This window comes from Crocodylus siamensis, chromosome 8, assembly GCF_052110815.1.
Source record: "Crocodylus siamensis isolate JL-2025a chromosome 8, ASM5211081v1, whole genome shotgun sequence".
NCBI classification, from domain to species: domain Eukaryota; kingdom Metazoa; phylum Chordata; order Crocodylia; family Crocodylidae; genus Crocodylus; species Crocodylus siamensis.
This window is the reverse complement of record NC_143402.1, coordinates 44,850,020-44,866,300: the sequence shown is the minus strand read 5'-3', so window position 1 is coordinate 44,866,300 and position 16,281 is coordinate 44,850,020. Positions and strand designations below refer to the sequence as shown.

The window sequence follows — 16,281 nt, the reverse complement described above, 5'->3', positions numbered from 1 at the left end:
ACTGATGCATCCCCAGAATACAGGACATCACCTTGGTCAGGGGTGGGGCCACCATCCCCATCAGCCAGTCAGCAGTGAGGGGTGGGACCACTGCTCACCTTGGCCATTCAGCAGTGAGGGGCAGGGCCACTATCTCGGTCAATCAGCAGCAATAGGTGCAGCCACATGGACCCCTAGCCAATCAGCAGCAAGGGATGGGACCACCACAAAAAGGCCGCCTCCCTCCCTCCCCAGCTGGCTCAGAACCCTGGTCTTCCTTGCTGTGCAGTGCCCTGTCTCTAGGCACAGCCAGTAGAATTATGAGGACAAATAATTGACGTGTTTCCACCAACGAACTAAAAACAGGACTTCTTGCAATTCATTCCTCATTCAGAAATAGACAGAGGACAGAGGTTTTAAAAACAGGATGGTCCAGTCTAAAATAGGACCAGTGACCACCTAGGTCTAGACCAGAGGTCAGCAATGTTTTTGAGCTGAATGCCAAAAAAACCCATGACCTTGATGTATAAGATGTTGGCATGCCAGGGCGGAGGGTGGGGAAGCCATGAGAGGCCCAATCCCTACTGGGGCAGTGCAGACCCGGCCCCTTCCCTTCCGTCCGCCCCAAAGTGCATGTGCCAAGCAAAATGCTTTTGAGTGTCACACTCTGGCTCTTGTGCCGGGGGTTGCCCTATCCCTGCTCTAGATGCTGGCCCAGATCCAAACTCAGGGCCAGGGTTAGAGCTGCAGCAGCCAACCAGTCCCCTGTGCCCCTTCCCCACCAGCTTTCAATAGAAATCTGAGAGAAAGGTTTTTTCCCCATGATGATTGGTGGGGGGGACCTTGTTTTAGCCAAGTAAATATAGAATTAAATTTCATGCTATTTTTATTGCTGCAGATTACAAGGTCACACAATTCTTCCTATCTGATATTCTTTTTTCTCCTTTATATTGGGGATTCTTCCCAACTTAATGTTATTCTAGTACAGTTGATAAAAGCCATGGCAAAAGACATCCAGATACTGCTGTTACAGATGGTTTGTCAGTGTTTTAATAATAATGCAGACATGGATTTCAGGTACTGTGAAACAGCTGAGTAGAGTCTGGTTTAGCTTGGAAACAGCACTGTTGTGCTATAATTGAGAAAAGTATCTAGGTGATGGTGGTTCAGAACTGAGCAATAAGGCTATTTGGTATGTGTTTAAGTCCAACAAAAGTGTATTCAACCACTTCTTACTGTATGAGATGATTGCTACTCAGGACAAGCTGCCAGGGTCTGTACAAGTGTTTTCACATTTCTGACTAACCAGGAAGATGAGAAACAAATGTGTAGGGAAGAGAAACTGCTTTTCCTTTTTTGTGCCCTTGTATGACAAGGTGTTTAACAGAGTTTAAAGATTTGTTGGAATCAGACAGGGCCACACGATAAGCGCTTCTGCTGTGGCCTCAAACTTGCGACCTATCATCTATGTGTCTTAGCACCCACACCACAACAGCCCTGGAACAGAAATTAACACTAAGAGACTGAAAACCCTTTGGGGCTGGCACTATCTTTTCATGCGTGTATGGCACCCAGTATATGTGGATGTCAACCCATGATTGGGGTGTCTGTGTTCTTCTTTGGAATAGATCAGTCATAATGCAGAACCACCCATTGTAATGATATTCTCTCCCTCTTTGAATTCCCTCAGCATGTGGTGCCGTAGGTTGATGCATGTATTCCCCAGCACCCAGTGCCTGCTGAATAGAAATTATAGACACCAGTCATCGTGGCATCAGTGTTTCAGAAATGTCTTCCCGACTACTACAGCCCGTTGGCACCACACAGTCCCAGAATCTCTGAATTGTATCTGGCAGTTGCATAACGATCATTTGGGTAAGCGCGCACACACTAGCATGCTTGGCATGGGGGGCAAGAACCTCTTTTGATCTTAGTTTACAGTTGCAGTGCTCCTTCAGTGGAATTATTCTTCATTTTTGATTGCTTAAACAAGAATTCATCTCTGTAAATTTACTATATGGTTTTGGATCATAGACATTTGATGTAATATTTCCAGAAGTGTGCTGAATCAGGTTATCTTCTGGCCCTGTGTGTTTTGCAGTAGTCAAGCATAGTAGGCTGAGATGAATTAAGTCGAGAGTTTAAAACAAATTCCTGACTTATTTCTGTCTCAGGATTAACTTACGATGTGTAGCTCCAAGCTAGTCATTTAATCTTGTGCATCTCTTAGCCTTCCTGGTAAGGTAGCTGATAGATGGATCAGCTTGTTAATTGGTCCAGTTTTTAAAAGCTATCTAAGCTAATTTCTGCTTTGTAGGTTATCTGAAGGCAACTAACTTTCTGTAAACTTCCAGCACAACCTACGAGGGTGTGGTTAGGTACCCAGTCAAAACTCACCTTGGGAATTGCCCAATGTTAAATGCACATTCAGTCCAAAAGATGATGTGTTTCATTACATGTAGGATGGATTCAAAGAATCAAGTGGGACTAAGAGAGGAGAGGCCATTTCATTACAGTAAGACACTGAGAGAGGTCAGAACTGACAAGGACAGTTTTAGCTGTTTGGGCTTAGAGGCAAGGAGACTGCTCTTGACCCTGCTGTAGGTCAGGGTAAAGTAACATTTCAAAATCCAGGCTTTGTGCAAGTGTAATGAGGTTATCGATAGTATTCAAAGGGGGACTGGTTGTTTATACCTCTCATTTCACTGGTTCTTTTTTCTTTGTATGTTAGTTGCTTATAAGCACTAGTCCAAAGAGGACATCTTATCTGTGGCAGTTGCAAAATGGCACCTCTGTAAAAGAAGTGAAATACTCTAGTCTGTCGATAGACACTAAACAAATAAGTAACCATCTACTATAGTTACCAGTAAGCCTACAGCTAGTCTTTTTCCCCTGACACACCTTGGGAATAGGAACACTGTGGGTTCAGCGAGTACAGCACCTAGGACCACAGTTGGTTCCCTGACAGCCAAACAAGCTATAGCATACTAGGCACTAGTTAAAATAAGTTGCCTAATCTTCACTGCAGATCTGGGAGATGATTGTAACTTGTGAAATAGTTAAAAATAAGTGCTAATAGACTTTATAGCCTGTGTATGTGGGGTTGTGTGTTGAGGGGGTGTGTTTCCAATTTGTTTGTCCAAATCTTTTAAATATTTTCCCAGAGCTCAGGTATGCAGATACCCTGATGCGCTTTGACTATGTGTGGCTGCGTGATCACTGCCGCTCAGCATCCTGCTACAATGCCAAGACTAATCAGCGCAGCCTAGATACAGCCAGTGTGGATCTGTGCATCAAACCAAAGACAGTCCGAGTAGATGAGACTACACTCTTTCTAACATGTAAGTGAAGGGAGTCTGGGCCCTAAGTGTTTTGAAATGACCTGGCTGCACTGAAGGCAATGTCATTCTCTAAGATGTCCTCAGATGCATTCCTAGGCTTACATTTGCTTTTCACCAAGCAGAAGACAGTTAATTCATCAGCAGTGTTTCTGAAACTGACTTCAGAATAATTTCATGTCCTATGACAAGTCATAGGACATGTGTCAGCTTTTGTAGTTTTTGGATTGTGTTTTTTCTACTTCATATTGTTGTTTGCTCTTTTATTGTCAGTTGCTGGTGTTGAAAGGCAAAGGCATATCACTGATAGCACTTCATGTATAGTCATTGTACAAAGTAGGAATAAAAAGCTGATTTTCTCTTCTCTGAATTGTTACTTCAGGGAAGTAACTTAGATTCAGAGTAGTGATTCACAGGAGCAACTCTTTAGAGTTGAATGTGTCCTTTTAAACAAAATAATGAAACCATTTGCCATTTAGTAAATCAGTAATGTTCGTCCTTTGTCCTTTCCTCTACCCCTGAAAAGAATTAAATTTAAGAAATGATTATGGGTATTTGGTAAAGGCTTACCAGTATCCCATGGATGTTTTCAAATTCTGTTCCTGGACTACCTGTACAGCAGTCCCATTAGGGCTTGCAGATGGATCCCAATGTGGGCTATGCATTTTTATTATGTTTACTGGGAGAGGCTAGACTTATCTCTACATCTAGTGTTGTTTTGAGAAGCAGCCTAGCTATAAACAGATGACTTCGGAAAACCATGCAAATGCTGCCTTAAAGTCTTAAGGCCAGTGTCCCTTTTTTTCAAGTCTGAGCAGACAACTGCATTTTTATGTTTGTTTTTGTTTAAATAAGAGAACAAAGCAGGCATTGAAAGAATAAATTTGGACATCAATGGTTTGCTTTCTTCTATGTTTTTGAATTTTAACAGGAGGTTCTGAACAGGACTTCTGTCTCCTGTTTTACGCAGTAACCTTTGTTCTCTGCTCCACAGCTTACATCACCTTCCTCCTCCTTTAAGAAATAATTATAAACTCATTCCTTTGGAGTTTAGCAAATAATCATGCCATTTCTCTTCTCTAAAGGTATGACTCCCAGTGGGTTAGCTCTTTTTGTATTTTTGCTTTTTTATTAATGATTCTGTGATTTCATAGATTTCATAGACATTAGGGCTGGAAGCGACCTCGGAAGATTGAGTCCAGCCCCCCGCCCAAAGGGCAGGAAGTCAGCTGGGGTCATAGGATCCCAGCAAGTTAAGCATCCAATTTGCTCTTGAAGGCGTTCAGTGTAGGTGCTTGAACCACCTCTGATGGCAAGCAGTTCCAGACCTTGGGGGCTTGGATAGTAAAGAAATTCTTCCTTATGTCCAACCGGAAATGGTCTTGTAGTTTATGACCTTTTGACCTCGTCATCCTTTGGGGCGCTGTGGTGACCAAACATTCCCCCAGATACTGGTGGTCACCCCTGATAAACTTATAGGTGGTCATCAGATCACCCCTGAGCCTGCGCTTTTTGAGGCTAGAGAGCCCTGTGGCTCTCAGCCTGTCATCGTAAGGTCTGTTTTCCTGACCCCTGATCATGCAAGTGGCTCTTCTCTAGACTCTCTCAAGCTTCTCCACATCCTTTTTGAATTGTGGAGCCCAAAACTGAATGCAGTACTCCAGCTGCAGCCTCACCAAGGCTAAGTACAAGGGGAGAATGACGTCCCGGGATTTGTTTGAGAAGCATCTATGGATGCAAGCCAGCGTTTTGTTCGCTGTACTAGCCACAGCATCACACTGCAGGCTCATGTTCATCTTGTGGTCAATGATAACCCCCAAGTCTCTTTCTTCCATAGCGCTAGCCAGTAAAGCACTGCTGAGCCTGTAAAGATGCTGTAGATTTTTCCTCCCCAGGTGGAGAACCTTGCATTTTTCGGTGTTAAACACCATCAGGTTCTCATCCGCCCATTTGCTGAGCCTGTCCAGGTTGGCCTGGATCACCCTCCTGTCTTCTGGTGTGGATGCTTTGCCCCAAAGTTTGGCGTCATCGGCGAACTTGGCCAGTCTACTTCTGACTCCAATGTCCACATCATTTAAGAAGATGTTGAACAATATGGGTCCAAGGACAGAGCCTTGGGGGACCCCACTGGTCACAGGACACCATGATGAGTGACTGCCATCAATTACTACCCTGTGGGTCTGACCATGGAGCCAATTTCCCAGCCAGCAGATTGTGGTGGTTATAGAAATGCACTGCTAAAATGTTCTGTTCAGAACTTTAAAAGGCAAGTAGAAATATTTTAGGATATCATATTTTAGGCAAACTTATCAACTTATAATGTATTCTGTGAGGCTGCTAAACTCTATAAATTGCAGAAAATATACTTGATAATGCAGCAAGTTTTTTTTTCCCCATTTTCACTGCTGTGATTTCATAAATATTTTACTGAGTGCCTCATTGAGTTAGACTCAAGACACCTCTCAGAAAATGTCATCTCTTAGCTTTTGCTCATTTTTTGACTGTGGGAAAATAATAGAATAATTTTTTGTTGCAAAGAACTGAGAAGGACCACAACACATCAAGATGTTCTTTACACTATGGACCTCCTGTTTGATGCTTGTGGGTTTATTTTCTGACTCGTGTAGGTTTTCCACACCTAACTGTACTAATTTTGCATGGCAGTCCACAGCACCCTTAAAAGTAACTTATGAATTACTGATTTTGAGAGACAACCCTTGGGCTTGGCAGTAATTTAGCTGTGAGCCAGAAGTCCTGCAGCAAATCAGAAACCCCACCAGATACACCCCAGAAAACTGAAATATGAAATAACAGAGTATTGTATTAAATGTTAACTTGTTTCAATGTAACCTCTGATAATTGTTTTTCATGTAACTTGCCCAACAATAATCTTGGTCATCAGCAAGAAGCTGACGTCATCTCTCAATCTGGTGTTTGAACTGGCTGGTAATCCTAGATCTCTACAAGTTCTGTTTTCAGTGACAATAACTCTCTTTTTTAATGTTATCGCAGGGCCAGATGGTCATGTGACCCGGTATGGGTTAGAGTGGCTGGTGAAGAACAGCTACGAGGGGCAGAAGGAGCAAGTCATGCATCCTCGAATTCTCTGGAATGCAGAGATCTACCTGCAAGCTCAGGTACCATCCACTGACTGCAAGAGCTTCCTGGAAACAAATGAGGGCCTGAAGGAGTTCCTGCAGAACTTCCTGCTGTATGGGATTGCTTTTGTAGAAAATGTTCCCCCAACCAAAGAGGACACACAAATCTTAGCTGAGAGGGTCAGCTTGATCAGGTAATTAAAGATGTCCTGTGGAAAACCAAATGTTTTGCCTGAGTCTCAAACACCACATGCTTGACAAGGAGTGGGTTGTAATCTTAGTTGAGAATGTGAAGGTTGTTTTTCTATACTAGCCAATTGCCCTTCAAGAATGACCGGGGGCGGGGAGCAGGTGGGGATGGAGCCCCGTGCCCCCTGGGCCTGCTTCCCCTTTACCTCCTGGTGCTTGGGGTCTGTGCCCACTTCCCCCCGCCCTGCCACAGAGGGTTGGGTTGGGGAGCCGAGGCCAGCAGTGCCCTCTGTCCAGTCCTCAGCACAGCTTTGGAATCCATGGCAGTGCTCCCCCACACTTGGAGCACTCTGATTGGCTGTTTCCATCAGCCAATCAGAGTGCGAATAAAGCGTCTTGGACAGACTGACTGAAAGACAGACAGACTTCGGCTTTTATAATATTAGAATTCTGTAAATCCAGGGACATAATCTAGACACACTGACACACTTCATACACATAATCTAGACACACTGACACACTTCAAAATGAAGCATGGCATGCTGACCTGTGGTCTTCCTGCCTAGTCCATTTGCCTCAAGATGGAATGGTGAATTGTGGAACCTGTCATCTCCATGGACCCACCTGCTTTCTTATTAAAGTTTAGGATCTGCTTAGGCAGCATCTAGTCACAATGGTGGTCATGGGATTATGCTGAGCATTGAAGGAGTGGAGGGTATTTTGAAAGCTGGGAAGACTTGAGCTATGCCAGGAGAGGCATTTCCTGTTTTGACATGAAGGGTTATTAGGGCAGCCTTGGCCCTGGGAGCCAGAAAGATCAAAAGAGGCCTGTAGTTGCCTTTCAAGAGAAAAAATGGGAAAGAGATTTTTTTGTGTGTGTGAAAGAAAAAAACAGATTGGGTCAGTCTGGGGGTGGGTTTCAGGTTTTCTTCAGAATAAGCAGAGTAGAAATGCTTTGACTTCCGCAGGCCTCTGAAGCAGAAGGATATATACTGTTTACATTATATATTGCATTGTATTTTATTATGTTAATCCCATGGTTTGGGACTTCTGCTAATCTACTGCCAGGGTCAGGAAAAACTTGCACCCCTTCCCCTTTTGCTTTCATTACTCGTTTTTGGATGAGGGTGATTAGCCTTTCTCAGGCATTGAATGTTGGCTGGGGTGCTTACTGGTGCTGAGAACCCCCACCCCAGATGACTAGCTCTAGTCAGTCTTGTTCACACAATCTTGGTTAAAACAATTGTCATGTCTGGGTTCAGGGAGGAATTTTAATAGAATTATAAAGAAGGTCTGGAAGCAACCTCAAGAGGTCATCTAGTCCAGGGGTTGTCAACTGGGGAGGTCCTAGGGGGTACATGTGTGCAGGTGGGCAGGGACGGAGTGCCACCACCCCATACCACCACCTCCCAGGAGCGGGGGGAGCAGGGATGAGGACAGCACTGCCCCTCTGCAAGCCACACAGGCGCTGCCCAGCCAGCCAGATGTGGGGAAGGTTGCGGGGGCTCGCTCATGGCAGCTGCCACCCGCCACACTACACTGCTGCTGCTGCTGCTCCACGACCGGCCACTGGGAGTACACTTATTTTAAAAGGCTGAAAACCCTTGTTCTAGTCCAGTCCCTTGCTCAAGGCAAGATCATCCCTATCGAACTATCCTATACAAGTGTTTAATGTATTCCTAAAAATCTTCAGGAATGACCCTCACACACAATTACCAGGCATAATGCCTGCAATATCAAAAACATCCTTTAATTTGCCACAAGTAAAACAGGGGGATGAGGGCACTGTAAATATGGTGCCACTGCAAGGAATAAAAGTAGTTAAAATACTCTTAGAGATCTGAGAAAAAGGACTGCGCCCCCCACTACAGAGTAAGCCAGAACTCCCACAATCCATGCAAATGTGACTTTGTTCTTTTTTTACAGGAATGGTGTTTAGTTGTGACGGGAGATCATTCTTCTGCTAGAACAGAGATGGGCAAAGGCCAACCCATGGGCCAGATCCAGTTGACAGTGGACTCCATTTCCCAGCCACCCTCACGCATGGTTGGGGTCAGTCTCCATGGAGAGCCCAGCCACAGCTGGGCTGTGAAAGCTCAAGGCTGGGGTTGCCATGGAGACCAGCTCCAGCCACTCTGGCAGGGCGTAGGGCAGCACAGGGCGGGGGCCTGCTCCAGAGCTGCTGGGATCTTGCAATGGGAGCAGCTTGCTCCGGAACCAGGGCAGAGCTATGATCCATAGCCTGCATGCTCTGGGCAGGGGCACACAGGCAGGGGATCACGGCTCTGCCCTGACTCCTTGCAGTGGTGACAGCTTGGTTTGGAGCAAGGGCAGAGCCACAATCCCCTGCCTGTGTGCCCCTGCCCAGAACATGCAGGCTACAGATTGCAGCTCTGCCCTGGCTCTGGAGCAAGCTGCCCCCATTGCAAGGTCTCAGCAGCTCCGGAGCAGCTGTCTGTCCTAATCTGTCGTGCCCTGCCAGCACAGCTGGGGCTGGTCTCCAAGGCAACCCCAGCCTTAGGTTTTCACAGCAGTTGTGGCTGGGCTCTCCATTGAAACAGGTCCCAGCCATTCAGGCAGGGGCTGCTAGGAAATGGAGCCTGGCTGCTGGCCAGATCAGCCATTTTGCCCACCGCTGTGCTAGAAGGATAGTGGTCACGGAAGTTCACAAAGCAGAAGTTGGGGCTTAGCTATGATGGACAAAAACTAAATTCTTGAAGTGGCAGAAACTCCATCAGCACTCGACTTCGCTTAATGCTGTATACTGTAAAGCATGCATCGTGCCATATTATTTTGTCTTAGTAATTTGGATTCTTTGAGGGCTAGATTGGAGTACGTTTTAGAGGAAGGGGAAAACATACTTAAGAAAACAGCAAGGTTGACAGTCATTTCTGCTGCCCCAGTTGCACTGTGATATACACCTGTTTGTGTCCCCCCTTTTCTGCCACAGAGAGACCATCTATGGTCGAATGTGGCATTTTACCTCTGACTTCTCCCGGGGAGACACAGCATACACAAAACTGGCTCTGGATCGTCACACTGACACCACCTACTTCCAGGAACCCTGTGGGTATGTACTTGCGCTGCTTGCCAAAGGTACAACAGAAAAGGCAAGAGCAATTCATTAGTGAAAACATTTGAGTGGCAGAATGTTTCTCTAAGTGGGTTGATTGACTCTAACAACATATTAAAAAGACATGTATGTTCCCATTATATGGCAATGCTGAACTGAAATCCTATGTGATTCTGGCATGCTTTATTCCCCTTTTTCCCACCTGAAGCTTTTTGGTCTTTCAGGAACATACATTTAAGAAGGAATTTGCCAGCAGCCAAGTTTCAGTGTTTCCCAGGTGACCAGGTACTCTCTCCAAATCCTTCTGTGATGAAAGTGAGCCATGCAATTGTATGAATTAGTGCCAGTCATCCAGCTAGCCTTTGTAATACATGTGTGCCCCGTTTGACAGAGAAAGGTGGAAGGCCTAATGGTGGTTATACACACACAGTTACAGACGAGGCCTAGGTCTGATTACTTAATTTGTTTTTGTTGAAGGGAAGTGCAAGGACTGCAGAGGTAACATCCATCTCTGGAGGAGGACTAGGAGAAGCGGTTAAAGAGCAGTGACCTTGAGTACCAACTGTCCATCTTAGAGGGTAATGGCTGCAGGGAACAGCTTTTGAAAGGAGAGGAAGAGAAAGAAATCTGAATTGCAGAGCACCACTTAAGACCGGTACAAAAACTGCTAGCTGGAAAAGAAGTCAGGATTCCTAGTTCACGTCCCGAGTACCTCCACAGCCATTTTAATATAAAAATTTGAGGTGGCAGAGTTACTTGCATAGCAACCAGAATTTTAAAATTAACAATTTATTAGTATGCTACAGTTGTGGGATGGAAGTGTCTGCATACAACGGCGGTGCTGGCATACTTTGACACAGGAATAAGGCTGCTTTATTACATTCTGTGAACATCTCAGTGTTATTTTCAGGCTCTCTCTTGTACGTCTCTGCCAGAGCTTTGTACATTTCCCTCCATTTCCCCAAGACAAATACAAAAAAAGTCATTAACAGTCACTTTTATTACTATGTACTCAATAGCCCATTAGCTATTTTATACTTTTCCCTTAAGCCTTGAAAGAAAGCCTTTTCTGTGGTTTAAACATGTCTGTCTGCATAGACTGCAACATTATTTTAAGCCATGGTAGCATAAACTAAGCAGGCAGGTTTATATGTGAGCACTAGAGTGTGCAAGGCACTGCACTTTCTAAAGTCAGTGTCAGCATTCTTTCTTCTTGTAGTCCCTATGGTCCATCAGTAGCCCTCTTCCAAGTATCAGAAGGCTTGCCTTTGAATGGCTAGGCCTAGTTTTCCAGTCATTTGCAGCCTGTTGTGGGGATACAGATGCAGTCAATGCCCAGCTTAAACTGCTGGTGAATAGTCCCTACCCATCTGTTCATGCAGCGAGTCAGAACTGGTCTGTGATTCAAAAAGACACCCTCAGGGAAAACTAAGTGCAGAAAGTGATATAGGTTATTTCCTGGGTGAAATAGTTGCCCCATGAAAAGGTCAGTAGTGGCTCTCTGCATCTGGAAGGTGCTCTGAGAGGGCTACATCTTGCAAAGTCGGTGGGAAGGGAAAGAAAGGTGCAAGATAAACTGCTAGAGTGGCAAAGTTTAGATTCTTTGTGTGACCTTGGCAAAGCCGTTCCACTCCTAATATTTTGTGAAGGGATGTCCCTGGAGTGAGGACATTAGCCAGGACTCAGAAAACCAAGGTCCAATATATTGCTTTTCAGCAGGCTTCCTTAATGACTTATATCTATGCCCCAGTTCTCCATACGCAAAACAGAGATAATAGCAGTGGCCTGCCTTAGAGGTGTTGTGAGGGCATGAGTTAAAAACAGTAAGGAGCTTAGATACAGTGGTGATATAGGTACAGTAGGTAGCCAAGAGAAAGAGGTTTGTGTTTTCTGTTACATGCAGCTTTAATTTTTCATTCTGAATTTTTCTTTCCTTTTGAAGTTTACTTTTTTATTTGTTCGGGTTTTTTACCAAAACTGTTTGAAGCCATCTTCTAGAAGTTAGCTTTGTGCTTGTTGAACTTTCTAGTTCAAGGTAAATATTTTGGGATTGTGAATAATTTATATTCCAGAGCAATTTGATCCAGTGAAAACTTCCATAAAAACTGTAATATGAGAAATTCTTTTTAATTCATCCAAGGCCCTGAACAGTCTATTTTCAGGAGAAGCTATTTTAATTTTTTAATTGTGAGATATGCAGGATGGAAGAAAACACTCCACCAAATGCTTCTTATTGAGCAACTCTGGTATCAAGACTGTGTCTAGCATTTCACTATTACTGCCTTAGCATTAAATGCCACTTAGCTTTTTGCATTGGTTGGCTCTGTCCCCATTAAGTGAAATGTACACTGCTAGGCCTGGTGAAATAACATCTGCTGTCAGTCACTAATGCTACCTCCACCAGTGAATAAATATAGCCTAATTAAGCAGAATATGAAACGAAAGAGGTTGGCCCCCTCACGTACTTCATCCTCTCCAGATTCATCTTCCTGTGTTTGAGAGTCATTACTACTGTGTGGATCCAGTGTATCCCACATGACGAACTGACTGGCTTTTCCTTTGTGGTCCTGTCTCTCTCTCACCTCATGCAGCATCCAGGTGTTCCACTGCCTCAAGCATGAAGGGACTGGTGGCCGGACACTGCTTGTGGATGGGTTCTATGCAGCAGAGAAGGTGCTCCAACAAGCTCCTGAATCTTTTGAGCTGCTCAGCAAGGTGCCATTGAAGCATGAGTACGTGGAAAATGTAGGAGGCTGTCACAATCACATGATTGGTGTTGGGCCTGTTTTGAACGTCTATCCTTGGAACAATGAGCTGTATTTGATCAGGTGAGACGTAAGGGCTCGCATCCTGACCACAGACCTCCCTGTTTTGTGGGGAGTGAGGCATCCATGCAGGTTTTTAGTAGAGGTGCATTGATACATCCGTCTAATATCAGATCAGCACCTATAAAGAAAATTCTCTATATCAGAAATCGGCCTGATGTGGCTGATAATTTGGCCAATAAATGGCCTGTCCACGTGCACAGCCGCAGTGCAGCATGTAGACAGTGAGGAGCACAGCTGGTAGCATGGAGAACTGCGTGCAGCTGATAAGGCTGGCTGGTGTGGTGGAAGGGGAGGGGCACGTGGAGGCAGAACAAGGCCACTTGCAGTGAGGAAGGAGTAGAGTAGGGGCTGGGGCAGGTGCTGCCCAGCTCGGCGAGGGGGTGTGGGACAGAGCCGTGTCTCGTCCAGAGAGCACAGGGATGGGGGAAGGGGGCAGCTTCCGCTGCTGCGCACCACTTGTCTGGTGGCTTGTCCGCTCATTTAGCAGCTCCTGCCACTGCTCCCACCACTTGTCCAGGAGGGCATGGGGAGTCCCCAGATCTGCACAGGTGGGTAGCAGCAGCACTGGGAGGGGGGGCTATGGGGTGGCTACGGTGATTTTTGGGGTGGGTACAGGGCCCCTGCCCCCTCCCCCCCATCTCCCTCCCAGTGCCATTTGCTGCCTGCCTGGCCTCACCCCAGCCCGCAGCTGCAGTCCGTGTCCCACCTCCCCCCAGCCCGCAACCCACACAGATTTGTGGGGCACACACCCTTCCCCCCCCATGCCCTCCCAGGGTGCATGCAGCAACAGGAGCCATCCCCTCTCCCACCTCCCAGACAAGCTGCAGTTCTGTCTCTCTGCTCCTGCCCCGCCCCAGCTGGGCAGTGCCTCCTTCACCACAGGGTGCTTGAGCTTCCCCCCCACGTCCCTTCCCTTTTCTCTCCCCTTCCACCACAACAGACTTACCAGCTGTATACAGTTGCATCAGATATAGGATCAGTATTGGCCAATACACCTCCTTAAAAATCAGCTACCCATATCAGCCCCAGAAATCTCTATTGGTGCATCCCTAGTTTTTAGCACATTTGTTTTATCTAGCTATCACTGAAAGAACTAGCGCTCTCTACAAAACATTTTAAAAAGGGGAGGTGAAAGGTGGGGGGTCATGCATTTTTGTCTGGGCCCTCCCTACTAATGATTATGAATTGTTGCTCCCATCAGGCTTTCTGACTCATACTCCAGACCCCCTATCTTTGGAAGGGAAGCCTCTAAGCTGAGCTTTGATGTCAGCTCCCTGTTCAGCTGTATGCTCTCCCACCTACAATTCAGCCTGCTTTACAGTATGGTCAGCTGAAAGGGAAAGAGTAAGCACTGACTCCAGCTAAAGCCCTCATCTGAAAACTGAGTACACGTGCTCCAAAAGTGTAAAAGTCACTCTTGGAATCTTAGTATCTCCCTCACATCATTCTTACCCACTTCACCACTTCTAAAGTGTTTCTCCTGAAGTACATTTCAGACCTTGAGTGCAAGCTCACATGAGAATTCTATGTCTGCCAAATTTTTAGACTGAAAATGTGGGAGTCTCCAAGTGGGGAATGAATCCAGAGAATTCTCAGTGTATCTTCCTCTGTGCAAACAGCCAACCTCCCGGGACTCGGAGTCAGAACACTTGAATCCTATAAACATCAGTAGCTTTAACATCTGACTGTAAATACTTACCAACTCCACAAGAGCCACCAGATCACCCTCAGTTTTCAACAGTATATGACTCAGATCCTCCTCTTGAGTTTGATCTCACACCATTTAAAAGTCAATGAGAATCATGCCATTGACTTCAGAGGCAGCAGTGTCATATATAAAGACCTTCCTGGATAGCAGCCTATTATTGAATGAACTGAGGTAAAAATTTAATCAGATATTTTCGAAATTCAGCTTCAGCCAGGCTCTTAAGTTTCAGTTCTGATTTAAAATGGAGGCTATGCAGCCAATATCCCTTACTTTGACTATTGGTTAATTTTACTTGTCATAGATTCCCTTTAACCTTGCCTAACAGACTATAAAAACTCAGTCCTGTTCCCCTGGCCTTTGCTGTTTCATTAAACGTGCATAATGTTGAGGCAGGATTTAACTGATTACTTATTTCAAGTACTGGTAGAGCTAAATAGTGTAGAGCTACTTACTGATCAGAGTGTATGGTGGTAGATCTCATGTACTTCCAGCACAGTGTGTCTTTGGTATGAGTTGTTTAAGGTTCTTTTTGATGAGTCAGAGTTGATATTTTTCAAGCTAACAATTTATACGTGTTTCTCCCTTGACATGTACATCAGTAATCATGCATTGCCTTTGTGTGTCCCCCTCCTTTTTGTGGGGGCTGGAAAATAGTATATCATTATTCCAGGTTTCTGTCCCTCTGCATAGGGGCTACTGTCTGGCAAGTGAATGACATGGTTATTTTAAACACCGGTGCTCCCCTTGTCCTTGCTTGTTCTGCAGCACTGAAATCATAAACATCAAGAACTTCTTCACCCTGAACAGCCTAAATTGGCAGCTGTAATTGTAATGAGTTTTTGGTAGAGAAGGGAAAGAATAGGGCATCATTTAAGGCCACAAAATTTTAAAAGAGAAAAATGATTTAAAAGGGGAATAAGAGTTTTATGATTGAGTTTAAGCTTTTTATTGCTCAGTCCTTGCCCCACTGCACACAGCAACCTCTTTTGGTTTTTTGCGGGGGCCCTCCTAAAGAGGTCCATTATGGTTAAACATGTTCCCTGTGGGCATAGTTGATTCTTCTCTACTCACAGACCCCTGGTGACTGTCTGTTCTTTTTCTCTTCTCTCTTAGGTACAATAACTATGACCGAGCAGTCATCAACACAGTGCCTTACGATGTAGTGCATCGCTGGTACACTGCACACCGAACACTCACCACAGAATTAAGGAGACCAGAAAACGAACTCTGGGTCAAACTGAAGCCAGGCAAGGTAGAGTCACGAGTTCAGCCTGTGTTCACGAGACTATGACTGCGTACATTGAGGAAGGCAGGGCACCTGGTTTTAGTTAGAGTGGTATGGCACTCAGGGCTGCTGACTCTTGTCACTGACTTGGTGTAATACCTTGGGCACATTTGCTGGATGTTCTCCCTCTTTGTAGTAACTGCAGTAAGGGGTAATGCATCATATCACATGAATCTCTATATTTGTTCTTATCTCTGAAAGAGGGGGCAGGTGGAGAATAAATGGCTCCAAGACAAGAGAGAAATAGTGGAGTTTCACCAAAGAGACAATTTGGAAGGATGGCTGTCACCTGTGGGAGGGAATAGATGTCTTTATCTGTGAAATAGGCAAATAAGCTTCCTCTGTCAGGTAGTGTGCTGAGACCTGGTAGAAATGGAAAGTCTAATGGAAATATATTCTAATGGAAATATGTATGGAGAGCATCTGAGGAAACAGATCAGGCTAGCTAGCCTGATTAAGCATGGTTTATATGGCTGTGTTCTGTCTTACTCTGCAAAAGAAGAGATTTATAAAAATCAGATATTCCCCAACTTACCCTCGAAATGATTGAAGTGCCTGGTGCATCAATTGTGAGCACTGAAAGAAAGTGGCATGTTCTAGACTTAAAATGCTGGTGGGATGTGTGTGTGTTATGGTGGAGTGCTTTAAACCTGTGTCTAAGATAAAAACTGCATCATCCCGATCTGAACCATGTTGTGGGTATACAGCTCTTAGCTATATTTCCCCTGGAGCTACACCCATCCTAAGCCAGGTGAAAGGGTTTACACATAAATGGGCTAGATT

The 16,281-nt window shown here is 45.2% G+C and overlaps 1 protein-coding gene across 7 annotated transcripts in view; it reads left to right on the top strand.

The window, feature by feature from the left end:
* TMLHE (trimethyllysine hydroxylase, epsilon) overlaps positions 1–16,281 on the top strand; it is a 31,905-nt gene that overhangs the window by 12,502 nt on the left and 3,122 nt on the right. For 5 of the 7 annotated variants that reach the window (XM_090059337.1, XM_090059335.1, XM_090059336.1 and 2 more), the window contains exons 2-7: positions 1,670–1,854; positions 3,144–3,320; positions 6,330–6,609; positions 9,555–9,674; positions 12,269–12,505; positions 15,327–15,465. In XM_090059337.1, the coding sequence (XP_089915463.1) occupies positions 1,671–1,854; positions 3,144–3,320; positions 6,330–6,609; positions 9,555–9,674; positions 12,269–12,505; positions 15,327–15,465 (1,137 nt within the window). In that variant the 5' untranslated portion in view covers position 1,670. Of the gene's footprint in view, positions 1–1,669; positions 1,855–3,143; positions 3,321–6,329; positions 6,610–9,554; positions 9,675–10,154; positions 10,333–12,268; positions 12,506–15,326; positions 15,466–16,281 lie in introns of those variants that run through there. The other 2 variants (XR_016443751.1, XR_016443750.1) reach the window with 2 other exon arrangements.